The following is a 24,785-nucleotide window of genomic DNA, read 5'->3' as shown; positions in this document are numbered from 1 at the left end:
AAAATGAATAGTAACCATGAACAGAGGGTCTGTTTTGGAAGCATTTCCCTTTCTCTCTCTCTCCCTTTGGTGTACGCTCCCCGCTGTGTTGCAGGTTTTGGCGTGAGAGTCGTCTTCCCTCACTTTATTTGTGCCACCAAACAGCCTTTGGTCCCACAAGAAGCTGACAGCCCCACGCTTCTGTTGCGAATACACTGGGATGTCTCATTGTATTTAATGAAGGGAAAAACTGGCTATCTACTATTAATGAACTTGGAATATAAAAAATGCATCCTTTGCTGAAATCTGCACAAAACTGCTTGTATAAGGCAAAGTGGTGACTGGAGGGGGGCCAGAAGCTAATGAAAGATCCATAGAATATTTTCTAGGGGAGGGAGGGTACATGAAAATGTAAATGGTTTTAAAGGGGTAGTTCACCAAAAAAAAAAATAAAACATTTCTGTCATCATTTACTTGATCTCATGTAATTTCAAACCACTTTGACTTTCTTTCTCTTCTTGTTGTTTGTATAACTCAAGCATTTATAAAGACCTTTAATATAATGCTTAATATTTCAACCAAAAATTGAAATTCATCTAGTGAATGGGGACTGCTAAATTCTAAATTGACCAAAAAACAAAACAAAAAAAAACAAACATTAAACTTAAGCCCAAGATGAATTAATATAGCCTTTTTAAATTAGGGATATTAGAAAGAAATTGCAAAGAAAATGTAAAATGAAAAATAAAACACATATATGTTAAAAAAAAAGTCCCAAAAATGAAGATTGTAGAAAATATACCTTGTTATGAAATGTATATATATTTGAGTATTTTTATATATAATGCAGTTAATTTGCTTAGAATTGAATTGACATAGATTTTAAAGGGGACATATCATAAAAATCTGACTTTTTCCTGTGCTATACAAATGAAGGTCAATTCAATGCTGAATTTGCACAAAAGATTAACATGACGGCACATGCTAGTCAATGAGATGAATCAACTCCACAGCAACTACATAAATTTATCCACTAACCATTCAGAAACGTCCAGTTTCATTCTAAAAGTTGTAACTTCTTCCTGAGTCTCTCCATCAGTGTCGACTCCGGTTTGAACAATGTAAGGCTGAACACCGTTACTGACAATCCTCATTTTGGCTGAGTGAGATTCTCCAGCTTTGTTGTTGTTGAGCTGTTAAAGCTCCGCCCTCTTCTGGAAAGGGGGCCGGGAGCAGCAGCTCATTTGCATTTAAAGGGACACACACAAAAATGGCGTGTTTTTTCTCACAACCAAATATGGGCAAATTTGACAAGCTATAATAAATGATCTGTGGGGGATTTTCAGCTGAAACTTCACAGACACATTCTGGGGACACCAGAGACTTGTCTTGTGAAAAGGGGCATAATAGGTCCCCTTTAAGTTGACAACCTTATTTATTGAAACATTTGGATGGTTGGACCCCAACAAATCTCCTTTTGTGGTCTGATGAAGAAAGAAAGACATACAGGTTTGGAGCGACAGTGAGTCAATGATGACAGAAGTTTAATTTTTGGGTGAACTATCCCTTTAAATCACAGCAATTTAAATCATTATTGAATGAAAATCTTGTCCTCCAATGTAATTCTCTGTTTTAGATGCATTGCATCAGGTTTGATGTCACTGACTTGAAAATTCTTTGGTCAAATAATCAAATGTCACTGATGTAAAATCTGTAGTAGACCATCTAATTACACCATATTTGATTTATTCTGTTCATAAACTCTCATATGGCATCATTAGATTTAAAATAAGTTCTATGGATGTCTTATGATACTTTATGGTGCTTTTTTGACACATTTACTTGCATATTGTTATTGATAATGACAGTGGTGGACAGTAACAAAGTATTTTTCGAAAAATCTTCTTCTGTGTTCAGCAGAAGAAAGAAATTCATACATGTTTGGAACAACTCGAGGGTTAGAAAATGATTCATTTTTGGATGAACTATGCCTTTAACTATGCATTTTAATAATCTGTACTTTTACTCAAATACTTGATTTGTGTACTTTGTCCACCACTGGATGTTTATATTGAGAAGATCCACCTTTTGTGTTCCACTGGAGAAAGGAAGTCATAAACCCTCGATGAGAAGTGTCTGCGATTTAAATCTCTTGGCATTACACAAAGTCTTTTTCAAGGCATATTCAAATCTTCCGGATCCTAAATTTAGTGGTTGATTAAAATCAAACGTCTCAGACGGTGTCAAAAGAAGAGGGCTTGGTTTGTCTTCAATGACGTGCGTTCACAAAAACAGGTCGTGATCATCACTTCTTTAACTATTTGCATGTTCTCAAACTCGAAAAATCAATTAGAACCTCTGAATCCCATTACAATGTGAAATCCCTTAATAGATAAAAAGAGGAGTTATGTGTTCTGTGATCCAATACCCCACTTCTTTGTCTTTGTATTCATCGGTACGTTCAGTCCTTTTTATATATGTCAGACAAGGTGACTGTGACAAAGGCCACGCGAGGGCTTTGTTCATATGAAGCACGGAGGACGGGAGAACGTGTCCCAGCGGGTCTGTTTCCACCAGTACGTCCCCTCTACTTTCATTTAGGACAGTGGCAAGCGCTTCAGTACCTCAGCAGCTGTTTCGGAGGAAGTGAGGTGTCCCACGCTCTCACACCTCATTGTGTCCTGTGACATTTGTTAATGTCACGACTTTGTTCTGTGTTTCAGGATATTTTGAATATCTTATTAGCATTATGCATGCATTATGATTTAATGGGAGTCTTTTTTGCATGTCTTTTAGTGCGCAATATAACAGGAAGCCATATAAAATGATTTAGACTGTGGGACTGAGCATGTGACATAAGCCATAGTGCTCATGTGGGTGCATGAGTTTGAATCTAGTTTGTGATACTTTGAGCAATGGTGCATTGCATACATCACCAGATCCCGTTAATTTCCTGATATTTATGACCAGGGCTTGTCAATAACATTGAATTTTATAAATAATTTATACGTTTTTCAACTGTAGTCTTTTAAAAAGCCATCTGAAATGATAAACTAAGTGCAATGTAGTGTTGTCAAAAATATTGTTTTTTTTTCCGATACATATCGATATTGAAATATCTGAAACGCTTCCAATACTCAGTTTTCTTGATCTTCTCTTTATAATTTCCTGTATTCTATCAAAATCTCTCACTTTCACTGTAAAATAATATGGCAGGAAAGAAAAAAACAGTCAAACAAAATTAGCTGAATTTTGTTTGAATTCAGTTCATGGCATTTTCTGGTCCTCTCCACGAAATTTCCTGTCCCATCTTTTTCTTTTCTTAGATAGAAAGGAATAAGTGGCAAACATTTAACAAATTTTATTGCTGTCTTCGCATTCTGTCTGTCATCTGAACTCTCCTGTTCCGTCTTTAGCAGACTTATTATTGACTGAACAAAAGAGTATAGATGACAGGTGACAGTGCTCTTTAAAAGTGCGGCCCTCTCTCTCTTTCTCTCTCTCTCACCACGTAAACATTCCTGACTGACATTCAATCAGGAAATTTAAACCAAAGCCTGATGATCTTTCATTAGCAGGAGCCTGCTTGCTTGACTGCTCGGGTTCAGATGAGTGGGAGGGGCGGGGGCTGAAGGGGCCGGCGGGGGCCAGTGCTCCTCCATCAGGCCTCATCACGCTCTTACTGGAAGAGCCGCTGACAGTCGAGGTAGAGACACTGTAGTGGCGTGACCCATGGCATAATGTTCCAAATGCTTCCGTTTATTGGGAATGATAAAATCAAGCACATTTTTGAATAACCCTTTAGATGGTTTTGTTTTTTTGTTTTTTCAGTTCCATTATGTATTTATTTCTTAGGGCTGTCGAATAATTAAAAAACTTAAAAAAAAACTAATGAAAAATGAATGCAATTGTAAAATTTTATTTGTATTTAGGAAATTAGGAAATTTCCTACAATCTTCATTTAAGAGCTTTTCACAGCAAATATTTAATAATATGATTAATTTATTAATTGGAGATTGTTTTTTTAATAATTGTATATATATATAGTGAAATTAATATTAATTTTAAATTAATTTTAATCAAATTTTATAAAAGCCCCCAAATGAATTAATGATTAACAATTGACAGCCCTATTAATATGATTAATCCATCATTTTTAGTTTTTTTTTTCCAAAATATATTTTAAAATATTTTTTTTTTTCAAAATAGTATATATATATATATATATATATATATATATATATATATATATATATAACCATATTAATAAGGCTGCCATTAATTCATTTGGGGGCTTTAATAAAATTATAAAATTTAATTAAAAATAATCTATTAATATGATTACAATTTATATTATATTATATTATATTATATCTTTTAAAATTATTTAAAAAATGTAGAAGATTGTAGAAAATATCATTATTACTAAATTTACTTAAATATGTTTATTTTTATTACTAATCTGAATTTTATACAATTAAATTGATTTAAACTTGATTTACAGTGAAGAACTTTTGTTTGAGTCTCAATTTTTGGGCACTTTATTTACAGTAAGGATGTGCGAGAGTAGTCAACTACACACATTATGAATGAAACTTACTAGACAACAACAGAACCTACAGTATATCAATATCCTAACGAATAGGATACCCTTAAAAAACGTATCGTGTCATGTGTACAGATACTTTCCATGCACAAGAACGTATTTGTCAGTGGCATCAGTATGGTATTTGATTTTTTATTTAATTCATATTAAGTAGGCTATTTATGAATCGCTATACAGACTGTTTTTTTTTTTTTTTACTCTTCTGTGGGTTTCTTAGACTAGTCGACTAGTTGGACAAAATTTATGTTTAAACATTGTGGAAATAGAATTGTGGAAGTAGAATTTTGTAGTAGAGGAAGAGGAGGAGGAGTCCAAGTCTTTAGCTCCTCCCACTGCTCACTCTCATTATCAGACTCTTAGAAGCCTGACTTCTATCATCGTCTGGATCATGGACGAGAGCCTAGTACAGCATGATCTGGTTCGCTGTGACCAGAGAGGAAACAGGAGCTTGTGTACTGGTGCAGAAATGAGAGGTTTGAGCTAGAGCGGCCTCAGAGGAGCACTTTGTTTACCAGCGAGAAGATCACCAATGTTTGGCCGTTTACAGACCACAGATGTTTATGACACAAATGGCGAAGGATCAGTTCATAAAAGATGAGGCCTTAGTGGCCATAAAGTGCTTTTTGTAAACATTATTTTTACTATTTTTATCAACAATGCTCGTTATAAAAGCAATCTTTTATCTTCTAAAACGGTTCGCTTGTAGTTTACCCTAATATGTCCTTTCAAAGAATGTCTTTTGATGTACAACAGCGGTCGGAGTGACTCCAAAAGCTTCGGATCAAATCAAACCTTTTCCTGTGTCCTGCCTGAATTGTGAGACTCTTTTTGATTATATTATACCATTAAATATTTAATGCGTGGGTATATGAAAGCAAGGCATTTATCTGCATGAATTGCTCCTGTTTAGTCAAGGAAGTAATGTGCTTTAAGTAACATCTCTGTCATGCATACAAAAATTAACGCTAATCTCTCCGCCGCCTGGTTTCCAGCCAGAGCCCTGGAAGAGGTTTGTGATGTGTCTCTGTGAGTTGACATATACTCAGCATGAAAACAACACATTCACTGAAATACTGAAATATTTTACAGTGATATGTCACTAATATTGTAGGTTTAATTGAAAATTGGAAGTATACTGTAAGATTTAATTTTAAATTAAACTATACTAAAATGTAAATGACACCAGTAAAATAGGCATTGATAAATACAATTTGAACTAATATTTTATTATAAAAATTAAGTATGCATACACATTTTTAATTGAAATTAAATAAATTTAAAATATATTTATCATGATAAATAACGAGTGGATTTTTCCCATACTTTGTCTTGATAATCATAGTTTGTCTTGTTATTGTAACCATTCCATCAATCTTTATAATACGTTTCAGAGGCCAAACTGTTGATGACGAAAATGTTTTTGTGCTTGATACAGATCTGGTATTTCTCACTTCTGGTCAATGTAATTTTTGACATGGGAGAATGTTCACAGCTCTCTCTCTGTGTGCCTGGGGCGCAACACTGGGAAAAGATTTAATTGGGCCTGTTAAGTATTAATTGACATCACGTCAGCAGAGTCGTGTATTGGCGCCTTGCAGTGCTTTGATTTACTAAATAGCCAAACATCTGATGGCATGCTTATTATGAGTTTATATATATATTGGGTTAAATCTACTTTCTAAAAAATGCTGGGTTAAAAACAACCCAAGTTGGATTGAAAATGGACAAACCCAGCAATTAGGTTGTTTTAAACCAGGGAATGGGTTGTTTTGACCCAGCGATTGGGTTGTTTTGACCCAGCAAATGGGTTGTTTTTAACCCAGCGAATGGGTTGTTTTGACCCAGAGAATGGGTTGTTTTAACCCAGCGATTGGATTGTTTTGACCCAGCGATTGGATTGTTTTAACCCTCTGGAGTCTGAGGCTGATTTGGGGCCTGGAGAAGTTTTGACATGCCCTGACATTTGTGCTTTTTTCAGTTGTTCATAAACATATAAATGACAAAAGTGTCATTACACTGTATTCAGCACAAACTAGGCTACCATAATATGTGAGGAACATGTGTGTACATGTTTGTGTTTTTGAAGGAATAACGTTTATGCGTGGTTACTGAAAAAACAAAAAACTTAAGTCACTGATATAAGGCCAATAAAAGTATATTAAATCTGTGTTCACAAGACTTTTGGGTATTGAAGGTTGTAGACTAGAGTTTTTGCTTCAAAATTATGTAAAAATTATGCTGACTACTCTTTCATTTATAACAATATACTGATTTAGTTTTTGTAAGACACTTTTTGCCAAGAAACACGGTATGCGAGGAGGCGTGAATCTCCATGAATAATGGCTCATTCTCACCTGTGAAGACAAAAGAATTGAATAGTAATGACCTGAAAAGACTTGCATATTAATGAGGCATTTCAGTCAGGTAGGCTGTGAAAAAAAACTTCTGTGATGTCTCAACCTCATCATGGTATATGAAACATACAGAAAAATGTTATTACAATATAAAATAATGGTTTTATATTATACTTTAAAATATAATGTATTTCTGTGATGCAAAGAGTCTGAATATAGGCTTTTAGTTTAAAAGCATGCACATTTGGAGAAATATAGGATTCTCATATGTTTATGTCAATTTTCTATACAGAGGAGTTATTTTTTTATTTAATATTCATTGTTATCTCTATGAGCGCTGGTGTTTGCAATTCATACTGCAGCTGGAGGGCGCTCTGTGCATTTTAGTCCACAAATTCACCTAAGAAGAAGACGATATTCCATGAATGGTGTTTACCAATTCATACTACAGCCGGAGGGCGCTAAAGAAACAAAAACTCACTTAAAACTTATCAATAGAAGAAAACAAACAGGAATTTACTGCATGTCTTCCAGAGATCGCTAACCATGGCTTTTTCATCCAGATAAACAATTTTCAAGGCAATAAATACACGATTGAGATGATGAATGCATGTGTTGTCTCTGAATTTGCCTGTGAATAGCGCTGGCTCCGTGGGCGTGGCCGCATTAGTGGGTAATGAGCTGAATCACGGACTTCTGACATGGCTCTCTTTTCATACAGATTACATAAACACAGAATGTTTGTTTTCGATTTGACTTGCACGATTTAAAACCTGACATTTCAACGTTTTGTTAGACATAAGTATGAATTTTTTGTGATTAGTATTCACTAAGTTACACTTCATTTTCTGAGAACTATCAGATTGGACTTCGTTCAGAGGGAGATGAGAGATCACGCATCATGTTAGTTTTCTTTATTTTACAAAAAGCACAACATTTTGTTTTTACTCTGAGTGTATACAAATAAAAGGAAATATTCTATAGTTTCAATTGATGCATTACTTATGTCTCTATGACAACAAATGACAGAGTATTTTAAGTCTGTTTTGCTGCAATGTGAAAAAAAACCTGCAAAACGCGCCGGCGCGTTTTTAGACCTCAGAGTGTTAACCCAGCGATCGGGTTGTTTTAACCCAGCGATTGGGTTGTTTTGACCCAGCAAATGGGTTTTTAACCCAGCGATTGGATTGTTTTAACCCAGCGAATGGATTGTTTTAACCCAGCGAATGGGTTGTTTTAACCCAGCGAATGGGTTGTTTTAACCCAGCGATTGGGTTGTTTTGACCCAGCGAATGGGTTGTTTTAACCCTGCGATCGGGTTGTTTTAACCCTGCGATCGGGTTGTTTTAACCCAGCGAATGAGTTGTTTTGACCCAGTGAATGGGCTGTTTTAACCCATCGAATGGGTTGTTTTAACCCAGGGAATGAGTTGTTTTTAACCCAGCGAATGGGTTGTTTTGACCCAGGGAATGGGTTGTTTTAACCCAGCGATTGAATTGTTTTGACCCAGCGATTGGGTTGTTTTAACCCAGCGATCGGGTTGTTTTAACCCAGCGAATGGGTTGTTTTAACCCAGCAATTGGGTTGTTTTGACCCAGCGAATGAGTTGTTTTGACCCAGCGAATGGGTTTTTGACTCAGTGATTAGGTTGTTTTAACCCAGCGATTGGGTTGTTTTGATCCAATGAATGGGTTGTTTTTAACCCAGCGAATGAATATTAATTAAACAATAAACATTTATTAAATCGCTTATTAATAAATGTTCACCTTTTTATTATTATTGTTTCTTCTAGTAAATATGTTTCTGATTTTTAATTTTCAGCCTATTTTGGGTTCATTTTAAGCCAGTCATATAGTATTTTTTAATGATATTTAAACAATATATTATATAACTCAAAATAATATTTAACGTATATATATATATATATATATATATATATATATATATATATATATATATATATATATATATATATATATATATATATATGTTCTTAATGTAATAATTTCTTACTATCCAGTTTAAAGGGAAATAAAGTTTTAAAGCATTTCTACTAGCAGTGTTGTTATTGTTAACTAAAATTGATTTATTTCAGTTAGCTGCCAAGGCAGTATTTCAAATTGCAATCTTTAGGTTTAATTGATCTATTATTTTATTAAAATAATATTAAAATAATAATGTTTAAATATTATAATAAATTTATAAATTTAGTTCTAGTTCAGGTTTAGTACTAAAACTGAAATAAAAATAAATGGAAGCTAAACAGAAATATAAAAAAAAAAAAACAATAAAAATATATAAAAAAATAAAATAAAATGAAAACTGAAAATCTAAAAATAAAAGCTAATTCAAGACATTAATAAGTTTTATAATTGTATAAAAAATAAATACTATATTAAAATGTCTAGTAGTAAAAAAATATCCCATCAACTTTTGCAGTCCTCGCAGGCGTTGATTGCGCGGTCTGAACAGCACGTTGCTTTTGCATCTAGCATATTTCCTGTGCTACACTGCAGACGTGTTGGGAGTGGCAGGCGCTGGTAAATGAGAATGTCTTGCTGTTACATGCGATTTATCAAAGTCTTCGTGCGCCGCAGCTCGGCACGCCGCAAGACTCTTGAACTCTATTTAGGGCACAGTTAGGTAAACCCACAGTGATCTTGGCTGTCATAGCTTATGACAAAAATCAATAGCCAAACCAGTGTGTCCAACAAAGGCCTGCCTGTGCAGTACTGACTGCAGTGGAGATTACAGCACTCACATGACCTGCTTCGTTAGCGTGTGTGTGTGCAGCCTTTTTATGTGGGACACGAAAATCTTTCCTTTTCTCTCTCTCTCTCTCTCTCGCGCTCTCCGATTCCGCCTCTCTCTTTTTTAAAGCGTGGCATAAATCCGGGAGATGAAAATGTCATGGAGCAGGTTCATTTTGCAAAGAGGTTTTGATTGCCATGCGCGTGTAATTGATTGTTCCAAGGACAGGGGGAAATCTAGAAATGTCATAACAGCCTCTGCTTAGGTCTCTCCTGCTGCTAGACAATCAATGAGAAGTAAAAAGAGCTATCGATCCGTGCACGGCAAAAACTGTAGCCTGAGACGGCAAGGAGATCCGTGGCGAAAGTGCCACAGACCGCCAGACCTGTCAACAACGCCTCAGAATTAGAGGGTCTCCTGCGACGCTAGCGTTACCTTTCGCATATTCGCGGAGGGCCGGAGATGTTGCAGCTGTCTCCCTGTTCGCCCCTGAACCGATCGATGATAGAAATGTTACTGCTACGGGGGTAAATGTTTGATGATGTGCTGATAGAAATATTAGCATTAGGGCAGGCGGGGAAGCCGGCAAACAATTCGGCGGCATGGAAAATTAGAGAGTGACAGGAAAAGTTCTTGCACAAGGACTGCCTGAATGTTACGTTCGTTCCTTGAACTAATGCAAATCACACCCCTGACTGGATGCTGACTGACAGATTTACCCCCAACAGAACCTCACACGTCTCAAAGGGGATGATTAGCCCACTGCAGTGGCACGCTAAAAGGACACGTCCACCAAGAAAATTCGCATGCCACGTTTTTTAGTGGTGTTATTACTGTTAGCCCTGTATTAGTGGAGAGTCTGTGACTGTGAGTTTCACAGTATTTGTGTGAACTGTGTCTAATTCTGTTGCAGCAGTGGTTAGCGCACATGATCGGGAGCGGTGTTTCTTCACTAGATTTGGTTTTAGTATTGGTGGCTTGACACAGTACAAGAATTATTGTTTAATGTGTTCATGACCCTGTTAGCATCGGCCGCATTTGACTAGAATCCACCATTTGTGGCATGAGTTTGATTGGATACATGGCCTTAAAGGGATATTTCACCCAAAAATGAAAATTCTCAAGGTGTTTCAAACCTGTATGAGTTTCTTTCTTCTGCTCAACACAAGATATTTTGAAGAATGTTGGAAACCAAACAGTTGATGGACCCATTGACTTCCAATAATTTTTTTTTTCCCATACTATGGAAGTCAATGGGGACCATCAACTGTTTGGTTTATCAAAATATCATCTTTTGTGTTCAACAGGACACTTGAGAGTTAGTAAATGATGACAGAATTTTAAGTTAAGTAAGCTAAGTATGATTATATGATTAATTGTATTTTATTATACAATTTTCTTTTAATTTAACTATTACATTTATTATATTTTTATTTTTAAGCTATAATACAACGTAAATGACATCAGTAATTTGCAGAGAGGAATAAAAAAAAATATTTAATAATATTTTTAAGAAAAATCAAATAATTTACACTTATTTAGGTAAAGTTAAATAAATAAATTGATATTTATTAATAATATTATATATTTGTAATATTTTAAAATATCTGATAATAAATGGCAAGCAGATTTTTCTTTTGTCGATTATGCCTTGATAATCAGAGTTTGTCTTTTTATTTTAAGTATATATGATTTATTTAATCTTTTTTTTTTTCTTTTTCTTTTTTTTTTAGAGGCCGATACAGAACTGGTATTTTTACGGAAGAGGATTAGGGCCAAATTTCAAGAAAAAAGTCGAGATAAAATGTTGAGAATAAACTCGTTAAATTACGAGAAAAAACTTGTTAAATTTCGAGAAAAAGGTTGAGATAAAATGTTGAGAATAAACTCATTAAATTACGAGAAAAAAACTCGTTAAATTTCAAGAAAAAAGTCGAGATAAAATGTTGAGAATAAAGTCATTAAATTACGAGAATAAACTTGTTAAATTACGAGAAAAAACTCGTTGAATTTCAAGAAAAAAGTCGAGATAAAATGTTGAGAATAAACTCGTTAAATTACGAGAAAAAACTTGTTAAATTTCAAGAAAAAAGTCGAGATAAAATGTTGAGAATAAAGTCATTAAATTACGAGAAAAAACTCGTTAAATTTTGAGAAAAAGGTCGAGATAAAATATTGAAAATAAACTCATTAAATTGCGAGAAAAAAAATCGTTAAATTTCAAGAAAAAAGTCGAGATAAAATGTTGAGAATAAACTCATTAAATTACGAGAAAAAAACTCGTTAAATTTCAAGAAAAAAGTCGAGATAAAATGTTGACAATAAACTCATTAAATTACGAGAAAAAAGTCGTTAAATTACGAGAACAAATTCGTTAAATTACGAGAAAAATGTCGTTAAATTTCGAGAAAAAAGTCGAGATAAAATGTTGAGAATAAACAAGTTTTTTAACGTAATTTAACGAGTTTATTCTCAACATTTTATCTCGAATTTTTTCTCGAAATTTAATGACATTTTTCTCATAATTTAACGAATTTGTTCTCCTAATTTAACGACTTTTTTCTTGTAATTTAATGACTTTATTCTCAACATTTTATCTCCACCTTTTTCTCGAAATTTAACGAGTTTTTTCTCGAAATTTAACAACTTTAATCCTGAGATGGTTTTATTTTTTTATTATTGCTTGGCCCTAATCCTCTTCCGTATATTTTTCACTTCTGCTCAATATTTTTTTATTATTAATAATAATTAGCATAATTTTTACTTATCAATGATTCAACTTGTTCCTATTCCGAGCAGACATATGACCTGCTGGGGTCGTGACCCACTATTTAAAGGGATAGTTCACCCTAATATGAAAATTATGAAAATTAAGTCATCATTTACTTACCCTGGTGTTGTTCTAATGCCGCATGCTGTTCATTCTTTTTCGGACCACAAAAGGAGAAATAAAAAAAAATAAAAAAGTTCCCGCTCGCACATGTCCATATAATAGCAGTGAATTGTGATCAGCATCAAGCTTTTTAAAAAAAAAAAAAAAAAGATGCAAAAGTATCACAGAATGATCCCATGCAACACTATATATCCCACGTGTTCCGGGGCTATACGATAGGGTTTGTAAAAAACAAACCGAAATATAATGTATTATTTACGAAAATCTTGACCTTGGCCATTGGTCTTCTGTGCATGGCTGCGCATTCATGAGACACTATTAGCACCGCAGTTCACTTTGATTCGCCCAAAAAAAGCATACAAGTAATGAGTAATCAAGATGAATAAAAATGTAACATGAAATACAAAGCCTAGAAACCCCCCAAAAAATATCTGTATAAAATAACTTTCTTCACTGTCTTGAATATCTTCAGATGGAAACTTTTTCTGATGATAGTCAGAATGACAGCTGACAGAGTAGTAAACGCGTTAACTTCTTGTTACGACGAACACAACAAATATATTATAGATACAGAAAAGAAGGTTCATGGATTGCATGTCGTGTTTTTCTCAGTCCTGATTTCGCACAACTTACGTGCTGGGTGAGTCGGAATCAAATGTGGTGCTAATATAGTCTCACAAACTCGCACGATGCGTAGTTGTGCACAGAAGACCATAGAATAACTCCAGGGTGAGTAAATGATAACTTAATGGGTGAGCTGTCCCTTTAAGAGCTGCTGGTCTCGACAAGTTGGAGCCGTGGTGCTCATGTGGGTAATGCAGGTTTGCTAGTGACTCCCCAATAACTTCCTGATGCTTTTTACTTTATCTTTCAAAAAGCCAAAACTGAAAGAAAAGAGAAAAATAAATGAGCCTATTCCAAATGAAAAGTCTAAAAGTTATATCTTTTTAGTCATTTTTATTTTTCTATGTAGGTTTTATAGGATGGTTCAATCAAGAGTTGAACAGAGATGTCTGATGGATCCTCATTTTGAAGCACTGTATTAAATTACACACGCATATTACATTTTTTGTAACCCTCAACTTTTTCACTTCTTTTTTAATATCACACTCTTTTAACTGTCTTTCCTAAACTCCTTAAAAAAAAAGAAACCCATATAACTTCATTTTAGGTGCATGAAATTTCAAGCCAGCACATTTTTTTTTCACGAGTACATTAAAATGATGGTGCCAGAGGAAATGATGCAGATTACACTCACTTTGATCCATCAAAGTGCAAAATCAGTAACTCATTACAGTTTTTGTAGGTTTAGAATACGGTTCATCAAAACGTCTGACACCATTGTGCAAAAAACTTTAAATACATCACTGTCTCTTTTACAATTAAAAAACGGTTTTGTTCCAGCCTTTGATCACGCTTACAGTAATAAGAAGTGACTCTTAAGAAAAAAGCATAATAATACCGCTACTGTATATATGAATCAGATGTGAAAAGCGCATTTAATGCGTGCGTTTCTCTTTGCTCTTCTGCAGCCATTTGGCTGGGAATCCGGCAGCTCTTTGAAATCCAGCTGCCGCTGTGTTATGCCAGGAGTCTTTCCCAACGGATTAATGTTATAAACACTTAGTGGCTGATTTATGATGGACACCTTCGGTTTTTTGACCTTTGAATATCCCTGTCTGAAGATATAAATTTGTTGTGACACAGATTGGAGGGTTTACAGAAGTTTATGACATGCTAAATCTCTGCACAGGCGTGCCAGTGCCTTATTTTGTAAGCCTACTTGGACCGACGGCTGTTTTCATTGCTCTGATATAGAGCAGAGAGCCCAACAACCGCGCGCGGGCCTGGGGCGTACAAGCCTGCTAACTGTGCCTCGCTTCTTTGAGAGGTTAAATGAATGAGGTGCCATACTTGCTTGATTACAAAAAGCATTCATGTATGCACTGCTTGGACCAAATCAAAATAATGCATATTGAATATTACTGAAATTAATACAAATGGCCCACGTCGGAGATCAAATTATGCTTTGGTTGTTCTATTGGCTCAAACATCAATAACAAAAGAGGGGGGTGGGATTTGACTGCTGTTGGCCTGCTCGTGTGGCTGCGTCCTGATGTCGACAGTAGTGGATTATGGGAAAGGCTGGTGTATCTCATGTCTGTGGGAGTGGTGTCCTTGTGTTTGATCTTGTACTCTGAAATCCTGCCGCTTGGCAGGGATCACAAGCTGGCTAACACAAGCTCCCTGTTACAAATGGGTAAGGAAGGGAAATGTAACCATTCATGAAGGGATTTCGGAGAGATCTGGGCCTGGAAGGTTAACATGTGCCTGTGGTTGTATTAATGTGTATCCCAGATGCTCGGAGAATGGAGAAATGGGAGCCTGGGGAACGGTGACTGCAATAATGCCACCCACATTAATCTATGAAACGGGGGCCTTTTCCAGCTTGATAAGGTTTATTAAGTAAATAATATCAATGTTTTATCAGACAAATAATAAGTATTGCATTGTTCAAGCTAAATTAATATATTTTAATCATTTTATTCAGCAAGGACACATACATTTGTTTAAAAGTGGCATTTATAATGTTACAAAAGATTTCTATTTCAAATAAATGCTGTTCTTTCTATTCATTAAAAGAATCCTGAAAAAATGTAACAGTTTCCACAAAACTATGAAGCAGCACAACTGTTTTCAACATTGAGAAAAATCAGAAATGTTTCTTGAGCAGCAAATCAGCATGTTAGAATGATTTCTGACTTTTTTTTCTCAAAATTGTGTGATATAAACTCACAATTGCAAGTTATAAAGTCAGAATTGCGAGATATAAAGTCAATTGCATGATATAAAGTCAGTTGCGAGATATACAGTCAATTGCATGATATAAAGTCAATTTCGAGATATAAAGTCAGTTGCAATATATAAAGTCAATTGCGAGATATAAAGTCAATTGCGTGATATAAAGTCAATTGCGAGATATAAAGTCATCTGTGTGATATAAAGTCAGTTCAGAGATATAAAGTCAATTGCGTGATATAAAGTCAATTGCGAGATATAAAGTCAATTGCGAGATATAAAGTTAATTGCGAGATATAAAGTCAATTGCGAGATATAAAGTTAATTGCGAGATATAAAGTCAATTGCGTGATATAAAGTCAGTTGCGAGATATACAGTCAATTGCATGATATAAAGTCAATTTCGAGATATAAAGTCAGTTGCAATATATAAAGTCAATTGTGAGATATAAAGTCAATTGCGAGATATAAAGTCAATTGCGAGATATAAAGTCATCTGTGTGATATAAAGTCAGTTCAGAGATATAAAGTCAATTGCGAGATATAAAGTCAATTGCGAGATATAAAGTTAATTGCGAGATATAAAGTCAATTGCGAGATATAAAGTTAATTGCGAGATATAAAGTCAATTGCGTGATATAAAGTCAGTTCCAAGATATAAAGTCAAATGCGAGATATAAAGTCAATTGCGAGATATAAAGTCATCTGCGTGATATAAAGTCAGTTCAGAGATATAAAGTCAATTGCGTGATATAAAGTAAATTGCGAGATATAAAGTCAATTGCGAGATATAAAGTTAATTGCGAGATATAAAGTCAATTGCGTGATATAAAGTCAGTTCCAAGATATAAAGTCAAATGCGAGATATAAAGTCAATTGCGAGATATAGTCATCTGCGTGATATAAAGTCAGTTCAGAGATATAAAGTCAATTGCATGATATAAAGTCAGTTGCGAGATATAAAGTCAATTGCGAGATATAAAGTCAATTGCGAGATATAAAGTCAGTTGCGTGATATAAAGTCAATTGCGAGATATAAAGTCAGTTGCGTGATATAAAGTCAAAATTATGAGATATACAGTCAATTGCATGATATAAAGTCAGTTGCGAGATATAAAGTCAATTGCGAGATATAAAGTCAATTGCGAGATATAAAGTCAATTGCGTGATATAAAGTCAGTTACGTGATATAAAGTCAGTTACGAGATATAAAGTCAATTGCGAGATATAAACTCAGTTGCGTGATGTAAAGTCAATTGCGAGATATAAAGTCAGTTGCGTGATGTAAAGTCAATTGCGAGATATAAAGTCAGTTGCGTGATATAAAGTCAATTGCGTGATATAAAGTCAGTTACGAGATATAAAGTCAATTGCGAGATATAAACTCAGTTGCGTGATGTAAAGTCAATTGCGAGATATAAAGTCAGTTGCGTGATGTAAAGTCAATTGCGAGATATAGTCAGTTGTGTGATATAAAGTCAATTGTGTGATATAAAGTCAATTGCGAGAAATAAAGTCAGTTCCAAGATATAAATTCAATTGCGTGATATAAAGTCAATTGCGTGATATAAAGTCAGTTCCGTGATATAAAGTCAATTGCGAGATATAAAGTCAGTTGTGTGATATAAAGTCAAAATTATGAGATATACAGTCAATTGCATGATATAAAGTCAAAATTATGAGATATACAGTCAATTGCATGATATAAAGTCAATTGCGAGATATAAAGTCAATTGCGTGATATAAAGTCAGTTACGTGATATAAAGTCAATTGCGATATATAAAGTCAGTTCCGAGATATAAAGTCAATTGTGTGATATAAAGTCAATTGCGTGATATAAAGTCAATTGCGATATATAAAGTCAGTTGCGAGATATAAAGTCAACTGCGTGATATAAAGTCAGTTGTGAGATATAAAGTCAGTTCCGAGATATAAAGTCAATTACGATATATAAAGTCAATTGCGTGATATAAAGTCAATTGCGTGATATAAAGTCAATTGCGATATATAGTCAGTTGCGAGATATAAAGTCAATTGCGAGATATAAAGTCAGTTCCGAGATATAAAGTCAATTACGATATATAAAGTCAATTGTGTGATATAAAGTCAATTGCGTGATATAAAGTCAATTACGATATATAAAGTCAATTGCGTGATATAAAGTCAATTGCGTGATATAAAGTCAATTACGATATATAAAGTCAATTGCGTGATATAAAGTCAATTGCGAGATATAAAGTCAATTGCGAAATATATAATGAGGTGGGCGAGATATAAAGTCAACTGCGTGATATAAAGTCAATTGCGTGATATAAAGTCAGTTCCGAGATATAAAGTCAATTGCGATATATAAAGTCAATTGCGAGATATACAGTCAATTGCGAGATATAAAGTCAATTGCGAGATATAAAGTCAATTGCGTGATATAAATTCGCAATTGCGAGTTATAAAGTCAAAATTAAAATATATATACTCACAAAAAAAAAGTATTTTTTTCCTCAGAATTGTAATTGTAATTGTAAATTTATAATTTTATAAGTGTACGTTTATGATATATATTATTACAATTTAAAATAACTGGTTCCTATTTTATGGAAGTTTATTTCCACCATGGAATAAAACTATTTAAAAGACAATTGCAACTTTTTATCTCACAATTCTAACTTTTTTTCTCAGAATTGTGAGATAAAAAGTCGCAATTGTCTTTTAATTTGTTTTATTCCATGGCGGAAATAAACTTCCATAAAATAGGAAGTAGTTTTTTTAAATTTTAATAAAATGTATCACCTCTAGAGTAAAATACAGCTTAAATTAATTTTGATACAAAGATAATTTGTTTAAAAGACAGCGGTGAATTTATACAAAACAATTGTCAAAATAAAATGAATATGTCAAAATACTGTAAAATTAGCAAGTATTTTGTGTTTAAATTGTGAAGTGTAAGGACATGGTTTCCATGCTGAGCAGATCCAACAGCGTGTCCAAGTAAAGAAACATGCATTAAACCATTTTAATTGCTCTGAATGAGACACTCCTCAGACCTGTCCTGATTTTTTATTATGTTGAAGAGTATTACACGTTCACTAAAATGCAGTGTGGTTGACTAATGCATTTTTCATTTAGCCGTCTATCTTTCATCCGCAGTCCAAATAGCAGTCGATTGATTTCTCCAGGTGTCATGGTAACTCTGCTTGTTTAGATTGCAAATACTCTCATGGAGCAACTATCGTAAAAATCTCATAAACACAGAGATATGCAGAAACATGCCAGTCACTGAAAAAGTACGTTGCACCATGACTTAACTATTTTGTTGTAACAGAACAAGAATTGTGCAATAGTTCACAGGAAGACAAGGTTAAGTTAAGTCTCCATATTTAATTTTTTTTTTGATCCCACACATCCTGTAAACAATCTAAAGCTAAGCAAAGACTACACTGCTGTCTGTCTTGGTGCCAGTCGACTGGCTGAGTGATTACAAACAGTTGAGACACCACAGAGAAGCCATCCACACAATCTCACCCCTTTCATTTCAAAACTATATATACACATTGCAATACATAAAACATCATTCTCCTTTTGGAAACTGCTAGTGCATGAGCACATTCTGGGATGCAATCATCCGTCGTAGTCAGTCATTTGAGAAATCTTCATTGCAGAAGATCAAGGTCGTGGCACGTCGGGAAGCTTTTGTACGGGCAAGTTGGACCCCTTGTTCGAGGGACCCCATTCTTTGGGTTTGTTTGGAAAGGCTAAATCCCAGCTCCATCTTTATCCATTTGCTGACATCAGTTCACCTCCAGGCCTACTCCTGAGGCACCTTTGAAATATTGATAAAAAGTCTTATTTTCAGAATCCAAAGGCACAGGACATGGTGAGGGCTACACAGCGTAGCACTTTTAGCCCTCATATTTGAGAGTTGCCCTCATTGAGCATCACCAGCTCAAAAAAAATATTAACCACATGAAAAGCAAGTGCCTGGTCCGGGCTGTTAGGTCCTATGTATATTTAACTGAGCACATCTGCGCGTAACAGCACTTGAAATTCAAAGTGCTATCCAAATATGTGGTCATAAAATATAGATGATCTTGATTTTTCTTAACCGCAACGATTGATGTAATTGACGGACTTGGGTATATTTTATTAAGTGAATAATACAGTGCGGTTTAAGAAGTGATGAAAGATTTAGGAAATGATTTTGAATCTAGGCAATAGTGGTTAATTTGTTGCCAGCAAATATTCAGGAGGGATCAGAAGGATGCCAGGTTGTATTTAACTATTTTTAACTTATCTGCATTTATGCGGTCTTATGATGTTTATGCCTCATTTTGAATGAGAATGATTGACAGTAAATAATAACTTTTTAGACATTATGAACTCACTTTTTAACCGTTTAATCTTTTAAAGTGAAATATATCTTCAGAGCATGTTCAGACTCCTTAAAATATTTAACTTTAGGCCTGGAGATGTGCAGGAATCAACTAAACTCCTATCAAATTATAGTTATACAACTAAACTCTTGCTCATCACCTAGAGAAAATCACCTTTTGTTTCTCTGCACCCATACAGCTGTTGTAAACAAATGAAACCTTAAGAAGTCAGTGACTTATGAATCACACATACTGCCAAATTGCCCACTATTACCAAGAGAGGATTACAGGCACACAAGCTTCTGGGAGAAAGGATTACAATGCTGTAGTTGAAGTGGGATGACAGTATTGCACAAGGATTTCTAATAATAAATGACATCAACTTCATTTTTGTACAATATTCTCCTGTTTTTCCTTTTAAATCTCTGATGCTCACATATATTGTATATACGCAAAAAGACATTCAACGTTTGATTTTTTTACAATTACATCTAAGATTATTGCTTTAATGCATTTATATAACTAATTATTGAAAAATACAATAAAAATGACCCTTATGTGAATAAAAAGCACAAACTGAAGGACAATTTTTTCAGGAAAAAATCATATATATTTGTGATTCATTTCATTAATCACTATATCGTAGTTGATTTGATTACAGTTCAGTCGACAGCACTAATAACACTTTTTCTCTATCTGTTCTGTTTTCAGCATACGAGCCAGATGACGATGTCGGTGTCCAAGAGTCGATCGCAGGGGAGGAGGAAGGCGAAAATGAAATGCAGACAGAGGAGGAGAATTCTGAGAGGCCCACTTCCAAGGACAAAGAAGACAAAGACACAGACAACAAAAGCAGCTACAGCTTCCAGAACTCTCCGGTCAGTGTCCTGTCCAACCAGGAGGTTGAGCTGGAATCCCGTCTGAGCGATGGCAGTGACAGACTGTCTGACTTTAAGACCTCGCCACCAGGAAGTCAGAAGGACACAGAGAGCCAGAGCTCAAAAGTGAAGGATGACATGCACAGTAGCCTGGAGAAAATGAGGGCTGCCTATGCCAACTTTCTTTCAGACTCCTACTGGTCAAAGATTGGACTAGATTTGAAGGTTGCGAACACTGGCAGCAAAGCAAACTGTGACAGCACCAACGGGAGCACCAAGAGCGAGTTTGACTGGCACCAGGACGCACTTTCAAAAACCCTGCAGCAAACGCTGTCCCCGAAACCTGTGTCAAAGCCTAATCTATTCAGCTCTGTCCACCTGTACAGGCAAAGTAGCAAAGCGTGCGGTGCGGTCTTTACGGGAGCGAGCCGCTTCCGCTGCAAAGACTGCAGTGCAGCGTATGACACCCTGGTGGAGTTGACGGTACACATGAACAAGAGTGGCCACTACCAGGATGACAACCACAGCAGGCAAAGCATCGCCTCCACTTCATCATCCAAGAACCGGAAGAGGAACCTTCAAGACATGGAGGGCAAGGAAGATGCACAAAAGGTGCTGAAGTGCATGTTCTGTGGCCACTCTTTCGATTCCCTACAAGACCTAAGCGTCCACATGATCAAAACGAAGCATTACCAGAAAGTGCCTTTGAAAGAACCTATTCCAGTAATCACTCCAAAATTAGTCCCACCAGCAAAGAAACGTGCATTTGAAGCCACGAGGCCTTGTTCGCCTGACTCCACCACAGGGGTCTCAGGTTACAGTGAGGCACAAAGATCGTCCGGCCTCGCCAACGCTCCCAACAACCGCTATGGCTATCAGAACGGTGCTAGTTACACATGGCAGTTTGAGACATGCAAATCTCAGATCCTCAAGTGCATGGAGTGCGGAAGCTCCCACGACACGCTCCAGCAGCTTACCACTCACATGATGGTCACCGGCCACTTCATTAAAGTGACAAATTCAGCCTCCAAGAAAGGCAAACAACTAGCCCTGGATCCTCTAGCAATAGAGAAAATGCAGACACTTGCTGAACCAACAGTGAACGAACTTGAAGGAGAAAAGGTTTCTCCGAAAAGCACAGCATCTGGTGACTCTGAGAGGGCCACTCCGAGGGATATGTCACCAGACAAAGCTGAGAAAAATGGAGACAAGGACGACAAACAAGACGAGGAGGACCGGAAGTCCACCGAAGCCAGTTTCAAGTATCCGTACTTGCGAGAAGAAGACCTTGAGCAGGGGTCCAGCGGAGGCGGTGACATTCTCAAGTCTTTAGCAAATACGGTGGCTTCGGCAATCAATAAAGCTCAAACAGGGACCCCCAGCTGGAGCGCTTATCCCAGCATTCATGCGGCATACCAGCTGTCAGGGGTGATCAAGACTGCCTCCTTTTCCTCTTCTCCTCCCATCCAGCTCAAGCAGAATCTCAACCACAAGCACAGACCCATCGCACCCAAGGGGAAGTTCTATCAGGGACTTCGGGGACTTGAAAGTTTCCAGGGACATCACAATTCGGACATCAAAAAGGAGAGGGGTGGCGCATCTGACGGCAAAGAGAGCCAGAGCAGTAGGTTTGATCTGGTGGAGAACGATGACAGTGATTGTCAAGATGATTCCTCCTCCTCTTCAAAGCTAGATGCAGACTGTGTAAGCGAAGAGAATGACACAATCAAAGGGAAGTTGAGCCCAGCTTTCTCTGACAGAGGGAACCCGTCACCTAGCCCCCCTGCCAGCAATGGGCACAGCAGTTCTTCAGAGCTTGTCAGCGACTCCCAGGAAGTCCTTAACATAAACCCTCTAAGCGCACTACAGTCTGTCTTGAACAATCATTTGGGTAAAGCAAACAAGCCCAGGCCCGAAAGCTTCCTCTCCCATCGCACACAATCCATTTTTTCAGAACTGAGTAGGGGTTTAGAGAAACCAGCTTCAGCACTCTCCGCATCTGCTGCCATCAGGGCCAGCAATAGCTTCATGTACACAAATGACGACCAGCCAATAGACTTGACGAAATACAAACACAACAAAGCAAACTCTTCCCTCTTACTGCAGTCCTCCACTCCAGTGCCCCAGAAACATGCTCTCTCTGACATTGCTGACATGGTGAAGGTTCTTCCAAAAGCCACAACCCCAAAGCCCTCAATGCCAGCGAGAGTGCCTGCCATGAAGCTGGAGACGGACGTGCGGCGATTCGAAGACGTCTCCAGCGAGATGTACTCGGTTCACAAGCGTAAAGGTCGACAGTCCAACTGGAACCCCCAGCATCTGCTCATACTTCAAGCCCAGTTCGCCTCCAGCCTATTTCAGACCTCTGAGGGCAAGTATCTCCTCTCAGACCTCGGCCCTCAGGAGAGGATGCACATCTCCAAGTTCACCGGGCTTTCCATGACCACCATCAGCCACTGGCTCGCCAACGTGAAGTACCAGCTTAGAAAAACGGGAGGGACCAAGTTTTTGAAGAACATGGACACTGGCCATCCGGTTTTCTACTGCAATGACTGTGCATCGCAATTCAGAACGCCCTCTGCGTTTATATCCCATCTTGAGAACCACCTGGGTTTCCAAATCAAGGACATGAACAAACTACCCATAGAACACGCGACTAAAGTAACAGAGCCCGAACTTTCAAAGGCGCTCAATGTCCGGCCGACAGATTCTTCTCAGATCACAGAAGAGGAATCTGACTCAAAGTTCAAATGCAAGCTCTGCAGTCGGACATTTGCCAGCAATCACGCGGTCAAACTTCACTTAAGTAAAACTCACAGTAAATCCCCTGAGAATCATTCACAGTTTGTGGAAATGGACAAAGAGTAGCTTTGTTGGTTTTTACTACTTGTAGTTATCTTGTTGGTAAATAACTGTAATTGCTCTGCTTTTATAAAACACGGGTCAAATTGTCTACTTTTTGTTTTTCCCTTTTTTCTTTCCATAATGTTTCAAGTAGCATTACGTAGAATGCTTCAACTTCAGAATCAACATTTCATCACATTGAGGACTAAATGGACACACTGGCTGGGTTAGAATGAAGTGTACTGTTAGAAAATAAATAATCATAAAAAGATTAAGAATACATTGACGTAAGTCTTTGCACCCTGTTCAAATGCACCACCAGTAATGAAATGTATTACTGCTTGAGACATAAATGCTGATGTTTGCATGCAATAGCTCTGGCTATGACTACTATTTATTTGTATGATATGGCAAGTTTTAACTGTATTACGTTTAACAACAAATTGATCGATGCATTAACTGTAATTTGCAGATCTGATCATGCACTTGTGTGAACACACGGGTGGTCAGACAGGTGGTCAGACAGGTAGCCAGACACACATTAAAAACATTTACTGAAATGTACAGTATATTTGCTCTGTAAAATGTTTGTGTCGCAACGATAGAACAGAAAAGCACTTTAATAAAAGTTTAATCACGTTTAGGCGCAGATTCAGTGTGTGGGCTTACAGATTTGGACAGGTTTGACACGAGGAAGTCTCACATTAATGTATATTTAGCATTGCAGAAAAAAAAGTGTCTCATCGGAAAATGCTTAGTGAGACAAAAGAACACTGCACCTTTTATACCAATACAAATAAAGCATTAACATTTTCTAACTGTCTATAAGTCTTCACTTCAAATCCATTCATATTTTCTTATCACTGACTAGAATTGTAAATCACATTGTTTTGAAATATTTCTTCAGTATGTTCTAGGGAATTGTTTTGATTATACTTACCATGTAGGGGAGACTGGGGCTAGTTGTCACAAGGTCTCAGTAACTATAAAGTTCAATTACACAAATGTGTTTTACTTTTTATTTTACTTTGGAATTCTGTACTTCAAAGTAAATTATTTTTTGATTAGTGAACAAGTGAACATAATGAAACAGGTAGATTTCTACTAAAGGCTGAGCTGTGTACAGTTTTTTTTTAATGTTACAAATTTACACAATATTTAAGTACAGTATGTTTTTGCTCTTTTGTGAATGTTAAGTAAGCCTTTCAAAGAATATTTAAAGGGATAGTTCACGCAAAATGAAAATTCTGTCATCATTTACTCACCCTCAAATTGTTCCAAACCTGTATACATTTCTTTGCTCTGAAGATATT

At 36.2% G+C, this 24,785-nt stretch overlaps 1 protein-coding gene across 3 annotated transcripts in view; it reads left to right on the top strand.

Annotated features, from left to right (window-relative positions):
* Positions 1-24,295, top strand: part of LOC125259541 (teashirt homolog 2) — a 175,333-nt gene extending 151,038 nt beyond the window's left edge. For all 3 annotated transcript variants that reach the window (XM_048177213.1, XM_048177212.1, XM_048177211.1), the window contains one exon: positions 20,462-24,295. In XM_048177213.1, the coding sequence (XP_048033170.1) occupies positions 20,530-23,496 (2,967 nt within the window). In that variant the 5' untranslated portion in view covers positions 20,462-20,529 and the 3' untranslated portion in view covers positions 23,497-24,295. The remainder of the gene's footprint in view (positions 1-20,461) is intronic.
* Positions 24,296-24,785: the final 490 nt, after the last annotated feature.

The sequence above is a fragment of the Megalobrama amblycephala genome, linkage group LG24 (assembly GCF_018812025.1).
Source record: "Megalobrama amblycephala isolate DHTTF-2021 linkage group LG24, ASM1881202v1, whole genome shotgun sequence".
Lineage (NCBI taxonomy): Eukaryota > Metazoa > Chordata > Actinopteri > Cypriniformes > Xenocyprididae > Megalobrama > Megalobrama amblycephala.
The sequence above is the reverse complement of the archived record's forward strand: the minus strand, read 5'-3'. Positions and strand labels throughout refer to the sequence as shown.